We start from the raw sequence: 22,999 nt of genomic DNA on the forward strand, positions 1-22,999 counted from the left end.
CATTATGATAAATAATTTGCTTGTTACAAATACACATGATACACTCACATGATTTAAGTTTCACAGTTTAAACTTCCGTTAAGGGAAAATAGTTATCATCGATGCTCCCTGGTTTTCATGGTGCATTGTGTGACTTTTTAGGGAATGAACGTTTCAGTGAACTGGAAGGATTTTGCAATTGAGACAGCCCTTAAAATGTCAGATTCTGATCAGTACCCTGATTACTGAATTAGGGAGCTGATTGAGATGAACCCAAACCCAATGCAGTTTTGTTTTTTAACTGAGGGCCAACAGTTACATAGTGTATCTTTAAAATAAAAGCAATCTTACTGCACTATATCTTTGTGTTCGATTTAAAGTGGGCATAATCCAAAGCTAAGTGCATTATACAATTTTAAAGGACTTTGCAGAGGAAACTCGTTTATGTATATATATATATATATATATATATATATATATATATATATATATATATATATATATATATATACAATATACAATATATATATATACATAGTATACACACATACACACACACATACATACTATATATAAATATATATATATTGTATATTGTGTGTATATATATATATATATATATATATATACACATACATACATACTATATATACATACATACTATATATATATATATATATATATATATATATATATTATATAATATATATATATATATATATATATATATATATATATATATATATATATATATATATATACACACAATATACAATATATATATATACAGGTGCTGGTCATATAATTAGAATATCATCAAAAAGTTGATTTATTTCAGTAATTCCGTTAAAAAAGTGAAACTTGTATATTATATAGACTCATTACATGCAGAGTGAGATATCTCAAGCCTTTATTTGTTATAATTTTGATGATTATGGCTTACAGCTTGTGAAAACCACAAAATCAAAATCTCAGAAAATTAGAATATTACATGAAATCACACAGTAATTACACAGTGATACCATGGTCATTGAACCAGGTTTTGGTTCTTTTGGCAGTGTAGGCCGGTGCAAATCCTGCTGGAAAATGAAGGAAGCATGAAGTGCTCTGAAAATGTCCTGGTGGACGGCTGCGTTGACTCTGGATTTAATAAAGCACAGTGGACCAAAGTCCTCTTTTCTGATGAGAGCATATTTTGCATCTCATTTGGAAACCAAGGTCCCAGAGTCTAGAGGAAGAATGGAGAGGCACACAATCCAAGATGCTTGAAGTCCAGTGTGAAGTTTCCACAGTCTGTGTTGGTTAAGGGAGCCATGTCATCGGCTGGTGTTGGTCCACTGTGCTGTCCACTCAACGCAGCCGTCTACCAGGACATTTCCAGAGCACTTCATGCTTCCTTCAGCAGACAAGCTTTATGGAGATGCTTCCTTCATTTTCCAGCAGGATTTGCACCGGCCCACACTGCCAAAATAACCAAAACCTGGTTCAATGACCATGGTATCACTGTGTAATTACTGTGTGATTTCATGTAATATTCTAATTTTCTGAGATTTTGATTTTGTGGTTTTCACAAGCTGTAAGCTATAATCATCAAAATTATAACAAATAAAGGCTTGAGATATCTCACTCTGCATGTAATGAGTCTATATAATGTACAAGTTTCACTTTTTTAATGGAATTACTGAAATAAATCAACTTTTTGATGATATTCTAATTATATGACCAGCACCTGTATATTAGGGCTGTCAAAAGATTAATCGCGATTAATCGCATCCAAAATAAAAGTTTGTGTTTGCATAATGTGTGTGTACTGTGTATAATTATTTTGTATATATAAATACACAGAAATATTTGCATACATATACTGTATATATTTATATATAATTTATAAGTGGGCATAATCCAAAGCTAAGTGCATTATACAATTTTAAAGGACTTTGCAGAGGAAACTTGTTTATATATATATATATATATATATATATATATATATATATATATATATATATATATATATATATATATATATATATATATATATATATATATATATACACACACACACACACACACAATATACAATATATATATATATACACAATATACAATATATATATATACATAGTATACACACATACACACACACATACATACTATATATATACACTGCTCAAAAAAATAAAGGGAACACTTTTTAATCAGAGAATAGCATCAAGTCAGTTAAACTCCTGGGATATTGATCTGGTCAGTTAAGTAACAGAAGGGGTTGGTAATCAGTTTGGAGACAACCCCCAAAACAGGAATGGTTTTACAGGTGGAGGCCACTGACATTTTTTCCCTACTCATCTTTTCGGACTGTTTTTCACCAGTTTTGCATTTGGCTAGGGTCAGTGTCACTACTGGTAGCATGAGGCGATACCTGGACCCTACAGAGGTTGCGCAGGCAGTCCAGCTCCTTCAGGATGGTTCATCAATACGTGCCATTGCCAGAAGGTTTGCTGTGTCTCCCAGCACAGTCTCAAGAGCATGGAGGAGATTCCAGGAAGACAGACAGCTACTCTAGGAGAGCTGGACAGGGCCGTAGAAGGTCCTTAACCCATCAGCAGGACCAGTATCTGCTCCTTTGTGCGAGGAGGAACATGATGAGCACTGCCAGAGCCCTACAAAATGACCTCCAGCAGGCCACTGGTGTGAATGTCTCTGACCAAACAATCAGAAACAGACTTCATGAGGGTGGTCTGAGGGCCCGACGTCCTCTAGTGGGCCCTGTGCTCACTGCCCAGCACCAGGGAGCTCGATTGGCATTTCCCATTGAACACCAGAATTGGCAGGTCCGCCACTGGTGCCCTGTGGTTTTCACAAATGAGAGCAGGTTCACCCTGAGCACGTGACAGACAGGAAAGAGTCTGGAGAAGCCGTGGAGAATGTTATGCTGCCTGTAACATCGTTCAGCATGACCGGTTTGGTGGTGGGTCAGTGATGGTCTGGGGAGGCATATCCATGGAGGGACGCACAGACCTCTGCAGGCTAGACAATGGCACCCTGACTGCCATTAGGTATCGGGATGAAATCCTTGGATCCATTGTCAGACCCTATGCTGATGCAGTGGGTCCTAGGTTCCTCCTGGTGCACAACAATGCCCGGCCTCATGTGGCGAGAGCATGCAGGCAGTTCCTGGAGGATGAAGGAATGATACCATTGAAGGGCCACCACGCTCACCTGACCTACATCCAATAGAACACCTCTGGGACATTGTGTTTCGGTCCATCTGACATCACCTGGTTGCACCTCAGACTGTCCAGGAGCTCAGTGATGCGCTGGTCCAGATCTGGGAGGAAATACCCCAGGACACCATCCGTCGTCTCATTAGGAGCATGCCCCGACGTTGTCAGGCATGCATACAAGCACGTGGGGGCCATACAAACTACTGAGTACCATTTTGAGTTGCTGCAATGAAATTTCAGCAAAATTGACAAGCCTGCTGCATAATTTTTTCACTTAGATTTCCGGGGTGTCTTTGAATTCAATCCTCTGTAGGTTGATCATTTTCATTTCCATCAAACGATGTGGCATCCTTTCGTTCATAACACATTACCCAGTCCATATTAGTATAGATATCCAGCATGATATTTTTCCCCATTGAGATCTGATGTGTTTTCAAAGTGTTCCTTTAATTTTGTTGAGCAGTGTATATAAATATATATATATATATATATATATATATTAGGGCTGTCAAAAGATTAATCGTGATTAATCGCATCCAAAATAAAAGTTTGTGTTTGCATAATGTGTGTGTACTGTGTATAATTATTTTGTATATATAAATACACAGAAATATTTGCATACATATACTGTATATATTTATATATAATTTATATTATATATAAATATAATTTTTTATATATAAATTATACAAAAATCAACATTTTTCTTAAATATATACAACATGCATGTGTGTGTATTTATATATACAAAATAATTATACACAGTACACACACATATATTATGTAAACAAACTTTTATTTTGGATGCGATTAATCGCGATTAATCTTTTGACAGCCCTAATATATATATATATATATATATATATATATATATATATATATATATATATATATATATATATATATATATATATATATATATATATATAGATAGATATATATATATATATAGATAGATATATATATATATATATAGATAGATATATATACACAATATACAATATATACACTCACCTAAAGGATTATTAGGAACACCATACTAATACTGTGTTTGACCCCCTTTCGCCTTCAGAACTGCCTTAATTCTATGTGGCATTGATTCAACAAGGTGCTCAAAGCATTCTTTCGAAATGTTGGCCCAAAATTGATAGGATAGCATCTTGCAGTTGATGGAGATTTGTGGGATGCACATCCAGGGCACGAAGCTCCCGTTCCACCACATCCCAAAGATGCTCTATTGGGTTGAGATCTGGTGACTGTGGGGGCCATTTTAGTACAGTGAACTCATTGTCATGTTCAAGAAACCAATTTGAAATGATTCGAGCTTTGTGACATGGTGCATTATCCTGCTGGAAGTAGCCATCAGAGGATGGGTACATGGTGGTCATAAAGGGATGGACATGGTCAGAAACAATGCTCAGGTAGGCCGTGGCATTTAAACAATGCCCAACTGGCACTAAGGGGCCTAAAATGTGCCAAGAAAACATCCCCCACACCAATTCACCACCACCACCAGCCTGCACAGTGGTAACAAGGCATGATGGATCCATGTTCTCATTCTGTTTACGCCAAATTCTGACTCTACCATCTGAATGTCTCAACAGAAATTGAGACTCATCAGACCAGGCAAAATTTTTTCCAGTCTTCAACTGTCCAATTTTGGTGAGCTTGTGCAAATTGTAGCCTCTTTTTCCTATTTGTAGTGGAGATGAGTGGTACCCGGTGGGGTCTTCAGCTGTTGTAGCCCATCCGCCTCAAGGTTGTGCGTGTTGTGGCTTCACAAATACTTTGCTGCATACCTCGGTTGTAACGAGTGGTTATTTCAGTCAAAGTTGCTCTTCTATCAGCTTGAATCAGTCGGCCCATTCTCCTCTGACCTCTAGCATCAACAAGGCATTTTCGCCCACAGGACTGCCGCATACTGGATGTTTTTCCCTTTTCACACCATTCTTTGTAAACCCTAGAAATGGTTGTGCGTGAAAATCCCAGTAACTGAGCAGATTGTGAAATACTCAGACCGGCCCGTCTGGCACCAACAACCATGCCACGCTCAAAATTGCTTAAATCACCTTTCTTTCCCATTCTGACATTCAGTTTGGAGTTCAGGAGATTGTCTTGACCAGGACCACACCCCTAAATGCATTGAAGCAACTGCCATGTGATTGGTTGATTAGATAATTGCATTAATGAGAAATTGAACAGGTGTTCCTAATAATCCTTTAGGTGAGTGTGTATATATGTATATATTAATATATATACATACACACACATATACATATACACACACACAGTATTAATTACTATATATAAGATTATTTTACTTATTATTGGCATTTAAACATATATAAAAAAAGCTTTTGAAATGTCTTCTGAAATGATGTTAAATGTGCACAGTAAGATAATCAATGTGTATTAAGTGTTTCAAGAGCTAGCTGGCACAGCTTGTGTTCACTCTCCAGTGTTTTTTTCCAACACTACACGAGAACACTCCCCCTTCCACCACATCAACCTGTAACTGACCATAAATCGCTTCATTACCTCCAGTGCCATCTGAGGCTCAGTCAGCACAAAACACCTCGGTCTAATCACTTCAGCTCGACCAGATGCAGTGTTTCTGTCAGCTTTCAAAGTCTTTTAAAACCAAGATGGCAGGGTGGTAACTGGTCTCATTATATGTGGTGACACATACTGCTTTAGAACACAATTTGCGAGGGGAATAGGGGAAAAATATAAAAACACACTAAATGAGGAGTTTCTGTGAATCTTGTTTCTGATATTATTTTTAAATAATGAAACTCTTGGTTTTAAAGTCACCATGAAATCAAAATGGACAATTCTTATTTAAGGAATATAGCAGTATTTATTATAAATGACTTATCTGTGCATATCATTATTTATTTTTTTTTTAATTCATGTGCCCTTGTAATCTTTAATCAAAATAACTAACTTCCCTTCCCTTTTGCAGCGACATCTCTGATGACGTGTTTACAGGCATGAGGGCGAGACAACCTGTCACTCGCATGAGATCACAGTAATAGCAAACCACAACCATCCAATGATCCTATCAATTTCTACTTTTTTTTTCTTTTTCGAGAAGCTGTTTCACACAGATATACGTAACAATAGGGAAGAAAAGACTATCCCAACTTTCATTTCATGCCGACTAAGAGGAATGTGGACTCGAGTCGCATGACTTTGACTTGACTTGGAATCAAGTCCCAAATTTGAGGACTTAAGACTTGACAGACTTTGACACCAATGACTTGAGACTTGACTCAGACTTGAGCCCTGTGACTTGGAAAGTCTTTATGGCCTACCTTCTTAAACCAAAGATCAGAGTTGGGATCAAAATAAGCTGGCAACTGAAACGTATGGTCACACCGGAATGATTACAGTGGTACCGAGTCAGGGTCGCTCGTTTTCAAATCACATAATGTTCATTTAATGTTTCAGACATTTAAATACATAAGTACTAGCAAACCATTTATAATTTAAAACAAACACACACTGGTGTCTATGGAGGCAGTAATAAACCTTAGGAGGCAGAATTAACCTTTCAAATGTAATTTGAAGACATGTTCATTAATGTCAAATATACATTGTATAACTATAAAGTTTCTTCTTCTCCCTGTTCACAAGCCACTCACTTTCATGTCTTTCAGAAGAAATGGATGAATTCACATGTTGTAGCCTAAACCCAGTATGGTAGCGCAACTATAGCCACTGAACTTAGCGATCAACTGTGATCATATAAACTTGTTTAAAACACAAAATACATTTACTTGAGAATCTGAATATCAGATATTTTACAATCTAGTTAACAAGTTTATGAAGATTTAGAGTGAGTAACATTTATCAACAATGTCTAATTTTGTGAGGCAACTAAAAACCCACACACAGAGGTAAGTTGAAATTGATATGTTTCAGTATTTAACTTGGACATCAACTACAGTTCTGGCATGAATTATTTTGCATGCATTATTGCCTAAACCAGCTAAATAAACAGTGGTGTTGGGCATGTTCAGTTTACTTCGTTTTGTTGTGACCACGACATATTAACTCAACCCCTGGGATTATTCAAATACAGTATTAACATTTTATTATGCAAGTGAATGTGACACGTGAAGGCCAAGTATGGTAATCCATACTCTTTTTGCTTTAACCCATCCAAGTTAGTGCACACATATTAGGAGTAGTGAGTAGTGAACACACACACACACACACTGCAAACCGTGAACACACACACACACACACACCCCGAGCAGTGGGCAGCCATTTTGCTGTGGCGCCCGTAGAGCAATTGGGGGATTGGTACCTTGCTCAAGGGCATCTGTCCGTCATTTGCTGCCGGTATTGAGAATCGAACCCGCAACATTCGGATTACCAGTTTGACTCCCTAATAGCAGGTATTGGGCGGGGCGACACGTGCAGCCCCGCCCCGATCTGCAGGCTGCAGCCAGGTGTTCTCACTCTGAGGCTACGTTTACACGGAAACGATCTGAAGAGAAAACGCAAAAGTGATCACTTTTTATTCTGCGTTTAGACGAGCGTTATGTGGGGGAAATCTGCGTGCATATGGTGACGCAAAAGTGTGTGAAATTCAATGTAGTGTGCTCTCCAGGCGGCTAGATGGTAATGTAAAGTACTGATCGGTGCCTTCACTGTCTAGCAGACTTTTGCGTTTTTACCGTTTAGACGGGAACGCGACGGTGGAGCGTTTTAAAGATTTCCACTCTGGAGGGTGGTTTCACTTTTTTGCGTTTTTAAGCCCCAAAAACGCCGTCGCCGTCTAAACGAAAGGCACATCTGATAAAATATTTTTACGTTTTCACCCGTGAGCGTTCTCGTGTAAACAGGGCCTGATTTGAACGCTCTGATTGAAGGGGCGTGTCTGCTGTGAGACTTCAGTGTAAACGCTCAATGCTGTGATTGGCTGACATCTTTACATATGAAATGGACAGTATTACATGTGGAACTCTCTCAAAAACTTGTTTTTACTATTACAGCCCTCAAGATGAACTAATCTTAAAAAGTGCTGATTATAGCATTATATTTAGATGTATGGCATTATATTTAGATCGGGGCATGAAAGGTTGCAGTGATGAGAATTGTAGCCGATCACAGACATGTTGAGCGCATGAATTCAGTCATGAATGAAGCATGAATCTCGTCATTGTAACTCGATTTCTGCACACTAACGAATGCTTTTATCATAACTAACAGAGCAAACACGATGTAAATTAGATTTGTTTATTATTACAGGAGTTTTGGCGGAAGTTTTGGCTGCCTTCACGTGCTATCGTGATTACGAGCTCATCGCATTCAATCAGGAAGCTAGTATTTATGATAATTCCTATAGCATGTGAAGGCAGTATAAGTCACTGATAAACTTGCACTGTTTGACAGTTCCAGCGATTGAAGGGAGCGTTCTTTTATTGCTTTCTATATATTTCAATATTTTCAATATTTTTAATCACAGTTTAAATAACAGAATATTTTCATGCTATTAAGAGAAACTAAGTTTACAAAGAACATCTGACTGTACATGAATCATTATATCAGAAATCTCGGGTCACAGATCAGCCATTATAATTTAAGGGGTGGTAAAATGCCCTTTTCACAAGATGTAAAATATATCTATGATGTCCCCAGAGTGTGTGTGTGTGAAGTTTTAGCGCAAAATACCCCACAGATATTTTTATATAGCAAGTTAAAGTTGTCACTTTTTGAGGGTTTGCAAAAACGCACCGTTGTGTGTCTGGCCCTTTAAATGCAAATGAGCTGCTGCAGAGGGCGGGGTTTCAAGAGCTCCTGTGTGTTAGCAGCTGCTGTTACCTCACGCAGACACACTAAAATGACAGAAACTGTTCTGCCTTTAATGTTAAAACGGAGTCAGACTAAGATGGAGAGACTCAAGAAGAAGTGACAACATGTAGAATGCAACAGGACGTCTCTGAATGGTTAGTTGATGAGTTTATGTTGCTGATGTGGAGTTAACTATCTTCAATTAAGATATTCTGTCATGATAATCTATAAATCGCTCGTATAGGAACTGTTGTGAGATGCACACAGAGTGACTTTCTATTGCATGTGAAAAGATGGATGCTAAAGTTTGAGCTGACTCACAAATGTGCTCTTATACAACAACTTTTCCTCTTCTCAACATGGACTGCGTGTTCCCGGGGGCGGGGTTTATGTAAATTCTAGGGTTAGTGATGTCACTAACCCGGGAGGAATGTCGTGTAGTCCCTACCAGCCGTTTGTTGTAGTCCTTTTCTTTAAAAGCAAATATCTTCCTTTGATTTGAACTTTGAGTAACTTTGCAGATGTTGTTTATGCTCAAACAGCAACATTACACACTAACTAAAGTTAGAAAAGTGAAATCATAATCAAACACCCCTTTAACATTGTTACTTGCATGTTGTCACATTACTGTTGAGACTGTTTCATATCATATCATAAGACTGTTTGCAAAGCCTGCACCGAAATTGCAAATCATTTTCTAAAGAATCCACAGTGAAATGTACTGAATACAAATAAATAATGCTCAACTGAGACATTCACATAGTTGAAAATAAATAACCACGTTCCTAGCAATAGGATCCTTTGGAAGGTAATGTTGTTTTTAGTCGAGTGATCCTGTATCTCTCCTCTCACCTCGTTATCTCACTAACACTAAAAACAGCTTTTATTGTAACCAAGCCCAGCGAACGACTAGTTATGGAATGTATCAAACTTGCGATGATGAAGTAGGTGTCGATTTTCTTCTACAGATTTACACCTTACCTCTTATATATCAAAAGCTCAAGGAAAATTTGATTTCTCAGTTCATGACCCCTTTAAGATTTGTCCATATTGACTCGGGACTTGAATCGAGACTTACTTGACTTGACTTGCAAAACAATGACTTGGTCCCACCTCTGCCAACTATTAAGAAACAAACTGGGCCATGTGAAATTGAGGTCAGCTGTGGCACATTTATTTAATCCTATAATATATAAAATATTAAATTGTGCTAATAAAATATTTTAAAATGTACGTTCATAGAAAGAGATATATTTTGCACCACTGTGTACGGTATGTGTTATGTCTTTTTGTAGTGGTTGTCCCACTTGATAAACGGAGCTGGTTTATGTGGCAGCTCTTTGCCTGAGGGCTTTGTTCATAATTCTTGTAAAGAGCAAAACTCAAGTGCCTCCTTCCTTCTGTGTGGACAGTGTTTATCCATCTCCATTGAAAACTCCCTTGAGCCTTCGCTCTGAAACTGCAGGCATGCATCTGGCGGTATAATATCGATTGGTGTATGATTGCGGGAGGCAGTAATGTGATTGTGGCTTATGTAAAGATAATGGTGACTTGACTCGCTCACCCTAATCTTCTCCGAGTAGAATGAGGCCGTGTTGAGTCACAGGGTCTGTCTCATTGGATTGATTGAACACTGATGTTAATAGGAAGGGGCTGTAACACTGGCATGTTGGCCTCAGGGGGTTGTGAGTAAATGTGTGTGCATTGCTGGAAAATGACTAGATAGAATCAGTGCCCTTAAGGGGGAGGGAGGGGGGGGGATTTTCACAATCAAAAGATTTAGAAGAAATTAATATCAGAATGAAATTAAATTTTCATTTCTAAGAACTTACTGAACTATTGGAGGTAATTTTGCTCTGGCTTATTAAATATACAGCAGGGACAATATACAAAACTGAAAAGATCTGTCATTTTCTCATGTCATTTACTCAAGTCATTTAAAATCTGCATGACACCGTGTCCAACCAGACGCGATGCGGTAAAATTCCAGCGATATGGAGCTTATAATATGACAAAATTATTTGAATTTGAATTGTGTAAATTTGAATTATTTGCAAGTGTAATCTAACAAAATTGAATTTTAGGAGGTAGTTTAAATAGCTCTGAATTAGATTTTTTTTTTTTAAAGAATATTGAACATTTGAAATTTAACAAACTGAAATGTTTTTATGGCTAAATTTTATAGACATGTATTTTCAAACAGCTAGTTTTTTTGTTCTGAATTCTTATACTGCAAATATTCAGTTTAAAACAAATACAGATTCAAGTTTTCAAGATGAAGAAATTCGGAACTTCAAATTCAGTTTTCTAAAATTCAGGTTCAAAAATTCAAACTCAAAAATTCAGATCTTACAGAAAGTAGGTCACAGGTCATCCACAGGGAAGAGTAAAGGATCTCAGATAAGTCGAACAGAGCATTTTGGCTGCACTGCAGTAGTTTTCTGCCGCAAACGCGGTGGTGGTTCAAGAGAATCCGTGTATCTTTCGTTCAGTCGTTTTTTTTATTTAATATTAAGAGTAGAAAAATGAGAAAACAGCTTGAGTATTAGATTTCTAATATTCTAGTAATAATAGTCCGCTGCAGCAGTTGCACGGAGCTTACAAAACTATTGCAACTATAGGCTACATTTCATTTTCTCATCAAACAACTAGACTAACGAATGGCTCGGTACAACAGAAGAGCCTAGAAAGGGCTTTTTCTCTGTGTAGACCAGCAGTTGGTCTGAATTTGCTATAACCTATAGCCTATTTTCCGGACTGTATAGGCTAAGTCACGTTTTATCATGAAACACGCTGTGATTTATTCCAAAGTGACTCAGGCATATATAATGCATTTAACGTTAAATAGTGTAAATGTTGACTTTAAAAAGTAGGCGCGCCAAGAAGGCTATTCGCTGTATTTTGGTTCATTTTTGGTGAGCGCCAGAAAGATCTAAAGAGACCGAGATGCGCTAAAGCAGCGCGTCATGTTGTTTTATTTATTTTCCAATGGCATGATATTTTGTAGTCATTTTGAATGTACACAAATAAAAATATAGCCTATTTACTGTTTCGAATGATGTCATATTATCTGTATGACTATAAATAACAGAGTATTAAGTTATTTCCCAGCAGTGGAACAAATCCAAGAGATGGCGCTCGCGCATCGCGCTCTCACACAACATAGTATCAGTTCTGGTGTTGCTTCATATCGCAGACTGCTCATTATCAAAACGAAACACAGTCAACCAAACATATAAAAAGTTATTCTGTCTAATTTAATTGGTCTGTTGTACAATATAAAGGGCAAGCTGTGCCGCACACAGTCCTACTTATTCCAAACATTTCCCTTGCTGTGAAGACGCTGATTTAGCCTATACGTGTATTTTGGGACTCGACTGAAGTATGACGCCTTCTTTATATTAATAGTTAGCATCCACATGTTACATTGCAAATATGAAAACTTTTGACTGAATGAGAGATGCGCGACCGTTTCGATTTAAATACATTTGTTTGGCGTTTAAAATAGGCTAAATGTTGTTTGTAATAAAGGGCACAATATAGGCTATTTTTATAGGCGTGATACCTTTATTTTATTATACATGGCTACTTATTTTTCATTCTTGTTGTTTTCTGCATTCATTTAAGGATTTGTCATACAGTAAGGGAAAGTAAAATAGGCAACACATAACCTACATGTTAATAGTGTTTATCATGTAAATGTTGTATTTTATTTACAGGTCTTTTACACTATTGCTGAATAGGCTAATATTAAAATGCGTTTTTTATGACGATTTGACGCAGGTTTCTCTCTCAACATGATCCGGTGTGACTTGCACTCAGGTGCATGCGACTTATTTTCTGGCAAATACGGTCAGTTAAAAAATGTTGCTGTATTATTACTAATGCATAGAGTGGAGACCATTTGGGCAAAAAAACAAAAAAACAAACATATTGTGTTCATTACCCCCACCCACATTTGGGCTTAATCACTGTTATTATTAGGGGGTCCTTGGAAATGTATTTAGGTGTAGACAAAATCAGTTATGTTTATTTCATAAATATGAACGTACCTCGCATCTCCCGGACACTAGCCATTAGTCTACTTCTTTGGCCTATTTTTTTTAGCTGGCCAATTCTCAAAATATGTGTGGAAAAGCTGTGGAGCGCGGAGAGAACGCACAATGGCTTTGCTTTGGAAGTTTTTATTTTTTATTTTTATTTTTATTTTTATTTCTATTATTATTTATTTTGGAAGTTTAGTTGCCAGAGAAAATAAGTTTTGTTTGACATCAATTGATACTCAATATTAATTAAATAAATAAATGTAATGTCAGAGAATGCACAAAGCGCATCCTTTTGATAGGCTATGTAAATTATAATACATTTTAATTTAAATAAAACACACAAGGCCTACATCATAAAACTCAGAAGATTATGTATTTTAATACATTATATTATAATACAAATAAAAAGGCGTCATACTTCAGTCGAGTCCCAAAATACACGTATAGGCTAAATCAGCGTCTTCACAGCAAGGGAAATTTTTGGAATAACAAGTAGGACTGTGTGCGGCACAGCTTGCCCTTTATATTGTACAACAGACCAATTAAATTAGACAGAATAACTTTTTATATGTTTGGTTGACTGTGTTTCATTTTGATAATGAACAGTCTGCGATATGAAGCAACGCCAGAACTGATACTATGTTGTGTGAGAGCGCGATGCGCGAGCGCCATCTCTTGGATTTGTTCCACTGCTGGGAAATAACTTAATACTCTGTTGTTTATAGTCATACAGATAATATGACATCATTCGAAACAGTAAATAGGCTATATTTTTATTTGTGTACATTCAAAATGACTACAAAATATCATGCCATTGGAAAATAAAACGTGACTTAGCCTATACAGTCCGGAAAATAGGCTATAGGTTATAGCAAATTCAGACCAACTGCTGGTCTCCACAGAAAAAAAGCCCTTTCTAGGCTCTTCTGTTGTGTTCTGTTTTGAGTTTGAATTTTTGAACCTGAATTTTAGAAAACTGAATTTGAAGTTCCCAATTTCTTCATCTTGAAAACTTGAATCTGTATTTTTTTAAACTGAATATTTGCAGTATAAGAATTCAGAACAAAAAAACTAGCTGTTTGAAAATACATGTCTATAAAATTCAGCCATAAAAACATTTCAGTTTGTTAAATTTCAAATGTTCAATATTCGTTTAAAAACAAATCTAATTCAGAACTATTTAAACTACCACCTAAAATTCAATTTTGTTAGATTACACTTGCAAATAATTCAAATTTACACAATTCAAATTCAAATCATTTTGTCATATTATAAGCTCCATACAGCGCCAAATAATTTGTCTGTCCACACTAGACGCGACGCGACTGCGAGATGCGTCAAAATCAATCAAAACCCACAGCCAATCAGATCAGCATGTGGGCGGAGTCTCGCACCAAGTGCACAGCACCAGAGAGTAATCTTGACGCAATCACAAGAAAATGGATAAGTAGGCTACATAATCAAATTCACAAATATTACACATTTAAACATTATTAAAAATACATAGGCTACTGAGTTACTAAAACAATCTTTGTCAAAGAATACACTTGTTCGTTTACAGTTACATTTGTTTAATTTCAAGATCTGAATTATCCATTGTTGCTTTTACAGCTACAAAGCTGGGAGCACTAAATGATATTCAAAGTCACATTGCAACCTTTTCATAGTTCCTAGAAATATTGGTGGAAGTACCCGATTTTTGGCATGTTCGCACCAAAGTAACTAGGGACGATTTTAGTTATAGGAACTCCTTTTGGGGGAACAAAATTAGCTCCTAATTCAGAGTAGGGTCTAAACCAGCACTATAGGAACTACCAGTGCCGCAAGTGTACACTGACTGGCCGAACGCAAACTAAACACCAGCACCCGCCATTTAAAAAAAAGCCATGTGTACACAGATTATAGCATGTATATACTTACTGCACAAACTAACTCAGCGAACATGGAAAACTGTGACAGATGAACCACTCAACCTTTGCGCTAAGGAGAAAATCCAACACAACTTTAAACCAAGCAAAACATGATTATGAATTTCTGCTCAGTTAACGACATTGGACACCAACCACACAAGCAAAAGCTAATACTTTTTCATAGAACTGTTATACAAAGAAAGTAGACAGCATATCTAATAAAGTATTAGACAGGACTGTTAAACAGATCATAAACTAGGCTCTGGTGTTCTCAGCAATGTCAAAATAAAAGTCACAACAACAAGCGCGGCTTCCTACTGGCGGTGTGAATGCAACCAGGAAAATGGCCCTAGTGGAACCTTTAAATCTCAAGGAACCAGCCGGGTGCTAGTTCCTAGAACTACCAGCTCCATCCCATCATCCACATGGCAATTTCTAAAAAAGCTCACCCTCCAAAGACACGTCCACTAACCCCATATCAGCAATGCCAGATCATGGACAAATATTTTAAGATTTTTATTAATGTTTCAGCTGGCCTGGGCCTGAACTTAGATTATCTTATAGACTGCTCCTGGCTACAGGCAGTTAAAAAACGGCCAGGCAGCACTATTGAAATTGTAAAAGCTATAAAGGATGATGTGCCATAACGTTCTCTGAGGGCTGTTGGACTGAGGCGTTTAGCTAACGCTTACTAAATGCTGAACCTTGCAGTTTGACAATCATTAACAAACAGAATGCATTCTGATATAATAGCCGCTATGCATTTTAAGAGATTTATGCAGTGAATAGTGTTAATTAATTGTTTTTCAACAAAATAGCTCTTGCTGCTGTACCATAACCATGTTAAATCCCAGGCTGTTTAACAAGTAGAGCAGAGAAAGGAAACTTCAGAGTAAATAAATGAATAGAGAAGGACAGAATAAATGAGTCTCCCTCTGGTCTCACTACATGTGTGTATTTTAAATATATTATTTGCAAAACACACAGGGATATTACAGGGCTGCAAGATAATGGTTATACTGATAATCTTTAAACTGATATGTTAAACTGAAATTTAGTTAAAAAATAGTTTGAGTAGTTTTCCTCAAACGCTAAAATAGTGAAGTTCCTTATATTAATTCTAGTAATTCCAAATTATGTTAAAGTTTTTGTATTAAAACAACAAAAAACACTATGTATTGTTGCACAGAGGTTGCATAAAGTGTCGAGATTTATTAGAGTTTGTCACTGAGAAAGTTTTTTCATTAAAAGTTTAAATAGCAAATAGCACAAGCAGCCTCTTGAAGGAACACAGACTGGCTGTATTCTTTAATTCAATGTAATGGAGATCACTAAACTCTAACATGTTTGTCTGTGTTTTCAGATCACCAGTTTTTGTTTTTGTTTGTTTGCGTGCAAGGTTGGAAAGATTAAGCAAAACTGGGTGAAAATTGTGGACCGTCCTGTGATCATTTTGAGAAACCTCTTTCATTTTTTTAATATGCATGTCTGTATGACATCAGGTTCCTCTATCATTAACAGATATCTCATAAAAGAGGAGCTAAATCTCCCTTCACAAGCTTGCAATTCGATTAAATTTCGATTCCGATTCGATTCAATATTGATTATTTTGGATATCAGGTACAATACATGGCAAATTTTCTCAAGGAAAACAAATCTCTTAACTAATGCTGTAAACTATGGGAGTCAGTTGTAGCCTACTAGGCTTCATTAGCCTACTATAATATTGAAGGTAAAAATTTACTGATTTGTATACAAACACTTAATTTACACTTCTATTTATTTTTATAATAATAAAGTTATATGAAATATAAACATTTAAATGGTGGCTGTCATAAAAACTTGCCAGATTTATTCAAACATGCATTAAATATTGAAGAACATTATAAATTATAATGAATATGTAATATGGTGCATATATTTAGCAAAATGCTCCTCTCTAGAGTACATTTTTCTAGCTGACTAACAAGTTTATGGTCACTGGATATGGTTTTTCTGAGGTAAGTGTGACGTTACATGACATTGTTTACAAGCTGTTTTACTGACGTCTTTCCACGGTTGAAACACTGATTTAGGGATTCCATGTGACATGATACGGATTTCGATAAGTTGTACTCTATCTTTTAACACACTTTCAGATTCTCATTTGTGTTTATTTTGCGCTGTAACTGGTATTATTGAGGCGGAAGAGAAGATCATGTGTGCTCTCACGCCACAGCGACAAAACGGTATTTATGTTTTTGAATTTCGTAAGAAAATGGATGTAATTTGAAATCTGAGACTTTATTTCATATCAATAGTAACAAAGCACACAGATTATTGCGATTTATTGGATGGGATGCACGCTACAATGTTCCATTCATTCATCAACTGAAACAAACAGGATGACTAGCCTAATCGATTATTGGGATTTAAGAATCGATATCGGTTCATAAAAATGAGAATCGATTAAAATAAAAAAATCAATATTTTTTACCCAGCCCTACTATCTACACCCGATACATCCAGAGGTCTGAAGCCCTGCATTGCCCCTGATATGATATACATATTGTAGAGTAAGCGCATAAAGATGTACTGATTGAGGCTCTGGATTGTAAACACAGGCTGCTGGTGGATTGTGTTTGTGTGGCTCTTGTGCGACTGACACAACACTTGTTTAAGTGGCGCAGTGCACCGATTGAGTTTGGTGTGGCGGCCATGATTGGGATCATGAGGTGAGCACATGTGAATGCATTAATGTTCCAAGGGCGGTCATAATTACACATGGTGTTTTCACCAAATGGCAGGTTAACTCTATAACTTAAACCGAGGAAAAACAAATAATTGACTAAGCTAAAGAATCAGAGGGCTAATATTTTCTGGCTTGTTTGTTTGGTCGGGCGGCTCCGTCTAGCTGCTGAAATGACTGATGGCGTCTTGTATTACAGTAATGACTTTGCATGCAGTCTACAGCTGAAGCTTTTCAATTTAAACAAACACTGGAGCTGTGTGCGCGTGTGTATAATCAGGGTTGGGAATAAGTGTTTAAGGAGAGCGAGAGGAAAGTAATTAAAACGGAGTGTGCTACAGGAAGCAGAGGGTACTGGCCTGTGACCAAAGACTGTTAACTCAAAAACCTCACAGTAAATAGTGGCAGGATTACTGCGGTTTTACTGGGAGACATTTCCCTGTAACGTGTGTGTGTGTGTGTGTGTGTGTGTGTGTGTGCGAGCAAGTACAATTGTGAGAGGTGGTGTGTGTTTGTTTATGTCAGTAAGAGTCAGTAATCAAAGACTAGTCACCAATCAGCTGTGTTTTTCATTCGGATCCGTTAAGCCTCTTTCAAGGAATATGAACTAAGCAGAGTCTAAAATGGCTGCTGCCTCAGAAGTGATTAGCAATCGCCCATCGCTCCCCCTCTTTAATCATCTACCCACTTATCTCCTCCTTTTCTTTATTTCCACCCTGCCTGTCTGTCTTCGCAGCATGTCATTTTATCCATCCCTGCACTTGTCACCAGCCCCTCGCTCTCAGAATGAAATGATGAGGAGCCCTGCGGGAGGAGGAGAGGCGATCTAACCTGACTCCCTCCCTCTGTATCTCTGAAGCAGCATCAGCAGCGGAGCGCCATGGACTCATGCGACGCAGGGAAAGAATAGAGGGCACAGGGAAATGCTTCCGGAAAAGCCGCAGTGCTTCAAGAAGACGCATGCTGACCTTTTACAGTCGGCTTGGGTCACTGCGGCACATTGCAATTCTCTCTCTCTCGCTCAGTGTTCAACTATTTATCATCTGCTATTTCTGTAGTTTCCCACCTGCTCAGAGATGCTCCTCTGCGTCTACTTCTTTCACCTTTGATTTTCTAGTTTTTTCTACTTTAAGACTTTCCATCCATTTTGCTGCCTGTCATAACACTTCCTTTTTCTGACCTCTGACTCTGTTCTTCAGGCTCTCACACATTAAAAAAACAACTCTGACTGATGTCGAAGCTGTGACCAAGAATTTAGCGCATGTGGAAGACCACACATACGTTCCTGATCCTGTAACATTCCCTTCTCACCATAACTTCCTTTCTCTCTACCTTTATATGCACTACCGTTCAAAAGTCTGGGGTAAGATTTTGTTTTAAAGAAATTAATACATTGTTCAGAAAGGACACATTAAATTAATCAAAAGTGACAGTAATGCCATTTATAATGTTACAAAATATTAATCAATTAATCAAAAAAAGTATCAGTTTCCACAAAAATATTAAGCAGCACAACTGATTTCAACTGATAATAATGAGAAATGTTTCTTGAGCAGCAAATCAGCATATTAGAATGATTTCTGAAGGATCATGTGACACTGAAGACTGAGTAATGATGCTGAAAATTCAGCTTTGACATCACAGGAATAAATTACATTTTAAAATAGATTAAAATAGTCAAGAGTTATTTTTAATTGTAAAGTAAAAATAAGTAAATTAAGTTTAAGTGGCAAAAACAGAAAAACCCTTTTCACTTTTAATTACCATATAACAAATAACACTCTAAAACATGTGTTAAATAGTCTCCATATGACTAAGATTAACAGAAAATTAACAGAAGATTAACAGATTAACAGCTATTTTTGCACACATTCCACTGCAAAAACCTAGACTATAAACTACCACCCGCAATCCAGTTTAACATCAAAAGTATTCACAGCAAATACTGCTGTGAATATTTAAATTCGGTTATTGTTATTCTTTTCAATGCAAACATGCCTTATTCACAAGAGCACTCTAATTAAATGTCACAGACGCAGAAAGAATTTAATTAAAAAAAGAGGTACTTGTGTTCATTTTCTATTGATCATGGGAGCCATTTGTCAAATGATGGAAAGGAGTGCTATAACTAGGTGCATATGCAGATGCAGTGTAGTAGAATGCATTGAGTGTTTTAAAGAGCCGATTCAGGTGTATAGATCGCTGTGATGGGAGTAATGTTGTACAGTTTCAGTAAAGTAAGCCAGATTGAGGTGGGCTGCTTCATCCCCCATAAGGAGCACTTAGAACCAACAAGCAAGATTGGTAATCGCCATGCAACCTGCTAATTTCTTTGTGGCCGTTACCTGATATGCATAACTCTTTAGTGAATCTTTGCGAAGACAACACAGACAGCCCATGCAAATAAATGACTGCATGCAGTGGGAATTCCCTCCTAAATGTTAATACACTAGTGTTAAAGATTAAAGGAAAGGAAGTAATGCTCTAATCTACCTTATTGATCCAGGTCTCAAATCCATTTGAATCGGTGGTGAGGAACAAATCTGTGAGATAAGAGAGACAAAGAGAGAGAGACCATTAGTTAGTTCACAAAATGACCAGACTTCCTTGCTTTGCGAGTATGATTCTGATTTAAGCAAATTAGGAATGCATTGAGTGTGAGAGCCGTCATCAACAGGTGGAAGTAAAGATTCCTGTGACAGAGAGAGAAACGGACCAGTGCCATCTTGCTGGCAGCAGTGGCTCCTCGTTCAGTCCTGTCACACACACACACAGTATTGCACAGTAAGAGACTTCATCAAACACATGGGGAAGTGAAAATGGAATGAATCAGCAAGCAGATTAACACAACAGACAATGAATGGAAGGATACTGACAAAAGCACAGTTGAACCAAGGAGATCGAATACACACGTGAAACCGTAACCCATGAGGTCAGTGTATTGACATATTAAACACAAGCCCAGCTGTAAAACTGAACCTGGGCTCAATATAAACCGGGTGCCACCTCCAGTTTGTGTCTTCAGAATTCAGACAATTTCAGATGTTCAATACATCGATGTTGTTCCCTACATCACCATTATGACTTGTGTGATTTCATATGTTGTGTGTCCTTCTCTCAATAACCAGAACACTGGACATGGAGTTATTACACTGAAAGGCGTAGAGGAGAGCTGTAATTTTTTCTTGCTGTCGATGTCCTTCTTTCCTTTTGTTTGATGATGGCTTCATTTTAGAGGCCTGGGTGTTGTTGGAGATGGAGCAAGAAGCATGTAACAGCCTCATGTTATTTTTGTGAAACTTACACTGCTTTCAAACACAGCAGTCAACGCTTCAGATGTGTGAGGGTGAGAAATAAATGCATGAAAAAAAGAAACAGAAAGAGACAGTTATAGCATGGAAAACAGGATTTTCTTTACTCTTTTGAACAAACAAGTTCACTGTTTTAAAACATGTGTCTGTCCACACAGAGTAAAACAAAAAAAGTGCAACACTATCACAGCCAATAAAAACGTATTTGATGTTTAATGGATTTGTGAACTAATGATATTTCAGCGTGGACAGGGATACATGGCTATCGCTCCTCAGCCATCTTAGTTAACAAAAGAAATTCACCCTACCCAATAAAGGATTCTAATCCATGAACAAAGACGCATTACATCATTATACTAATGTTTGATTTGAAGCAACAACATTTTTTTTTGCCCCACCCTAATGAAAAGACTGTATATATACACCAAAATGTTTCATTCCAATTTCAATGAATAAGACAAATTGCAACAGGCAATTGGTTAAGCTCTGGTGTCCGAGATGTGCGCTGGGGACTGCACATGTGCATTGGCTTTAACCAAACATAAATACACATTTTAAGGCAAATTGAGCATAAACATTTATTGGACAGTTCATGTCAGATTGTAATGCTAATTTGAAATAAGTTACTTAACCTGATTAATATTAAACGTTGAACACAGAGAGAAAAAAAATGCTTTCAAGGAGCATAAAATGGCCCTTTAAGAGGGATTGTTCCCTCCCAACATTAAAAATTCTGTCATTATTTACTCACTCTCATTCAAAAACTGCATGTCTATCATTTTTTTGCAGAACAGAACATTTGTGTCAATGTGGTTTTTTTTCTTTTTATTTTTTTTATACAAATGGAAGTCAATGACCACCAAAACTGTTTAGTTAGCAACATTCTTCAAAAAATCGTGTGTTCTGCAGAAGAAAGTCACACAGGTTTGGAATGATGTGAGGGTGAGCAAATTATGACAGTATTTTATTTTTGTGGTGAACTATTCCTGGGTGAGGCTGTGTAAGTTTTAAAACCAGTGTTATGAGGTGGGCCGGTACAGATGTTTGAAGCGATTAGAACATCTGTGCTTGTGCTGACCTTTGAGGAGAAATAAAGAGCAGATACTGAACTCAAGAGCTTGTGCTCTGGCTGTAACGTTAAACCTTTGTCCTCTGCCTCTCATTTCGTCCTTTTCCTTGTCCTCTCGAAAAAAAAAAATCTACCTATCTCACTTCTCCAGGTCTCACACATTCCATCTTTTATCCCTCCAGTCCACTCCTCTCTCTCTCTTTTTCTTGGTAAAGTGGTGTTCCCTGTGGGAGTGGAGTGCTCGCTGGCAGTGGCTGATGAGGTGCGGAATAAACAGCTTCATTAATCAGACTTAGAGTAGTGCCACTAGTACAGTCAGCTGATTACACTCAGGTCTGGGGCCTCGCAGACACACACACCCACCCACACACACTCTCTCACACACACACACGCACACTCTCTCACACACACACGCACACTCTCTCACACACGCGCACACTCTCTCACACACGCACGCACGCACGCACAGACACACACACTCTCTTACACACACACACACACACACACACACACACGGGCACGCACGCACGCACACGCACACGCACACGCACACGCACACGCACACGCACACACTTCTCTGCGTACATTATCATACACCAACACCTACTACAAAGATTTTATGCTGATGTATAAAAATAGCGACTTTCATTCTAAGTGTCAACTACAAAAGTTTAAGCTTCTAACACATTTTGGAGTTTGGCAAGTGAAATGCTAACACGACCCTGAAAATGTTTTCAAAATTTTTCCAATCTGGTGCAAAAACAAGCAGCAAATCTGGCATTGGATGAGTTTTGCTTAATTTAGAATTGTGTTATTATAATCTGTTATTTTAACATTTCTCTCACAATTGATTTGTGTGAATGCCATGAGCAAATAATGTAATCAATAATTTTAGTTAGAAGGAATACATTGTATCTAATTAACTAAACA

The 22,999-nt window shown here is 37.4% G+C and overlaps 1 protein-coding gene across 1 annotated transcript in view; it reads right to left on the reverse strand.

Annotated features, from left to right (window-relative positions):
- Positions 1-22,999, reverse strand: part of itfg1 (integrin alpha FG-GAP repeat containing 1) — a 144,008-nt gene that overhangs the window by 94,270 nt on the left and 26,739 nt on the right. Inside the window, exon 7 of the mRNA XM_079867062.1 lies at positions 20,183-20,232. Coding sequence (XP_079723188.1) covers positions 20,183-20,232 — 50 coding nt within the window. The remainder of the gene's footprint in view (positions 1-20,182; positions 20,233-22,999) is intronic.

This window comes from Squalius cephalus (assembly GCF_949319135.1).
Source record: "Squalius cephalus genome assembly, chromosome: 3".
In the NCBI taxonomy this organism is placed as follows: domain Eukaryota; kingdom Metazoa; phylum Chordata; class Actinopteri; order Cypriniformes; family Leuciscidae; genus Squalius; species Squalius cephalus.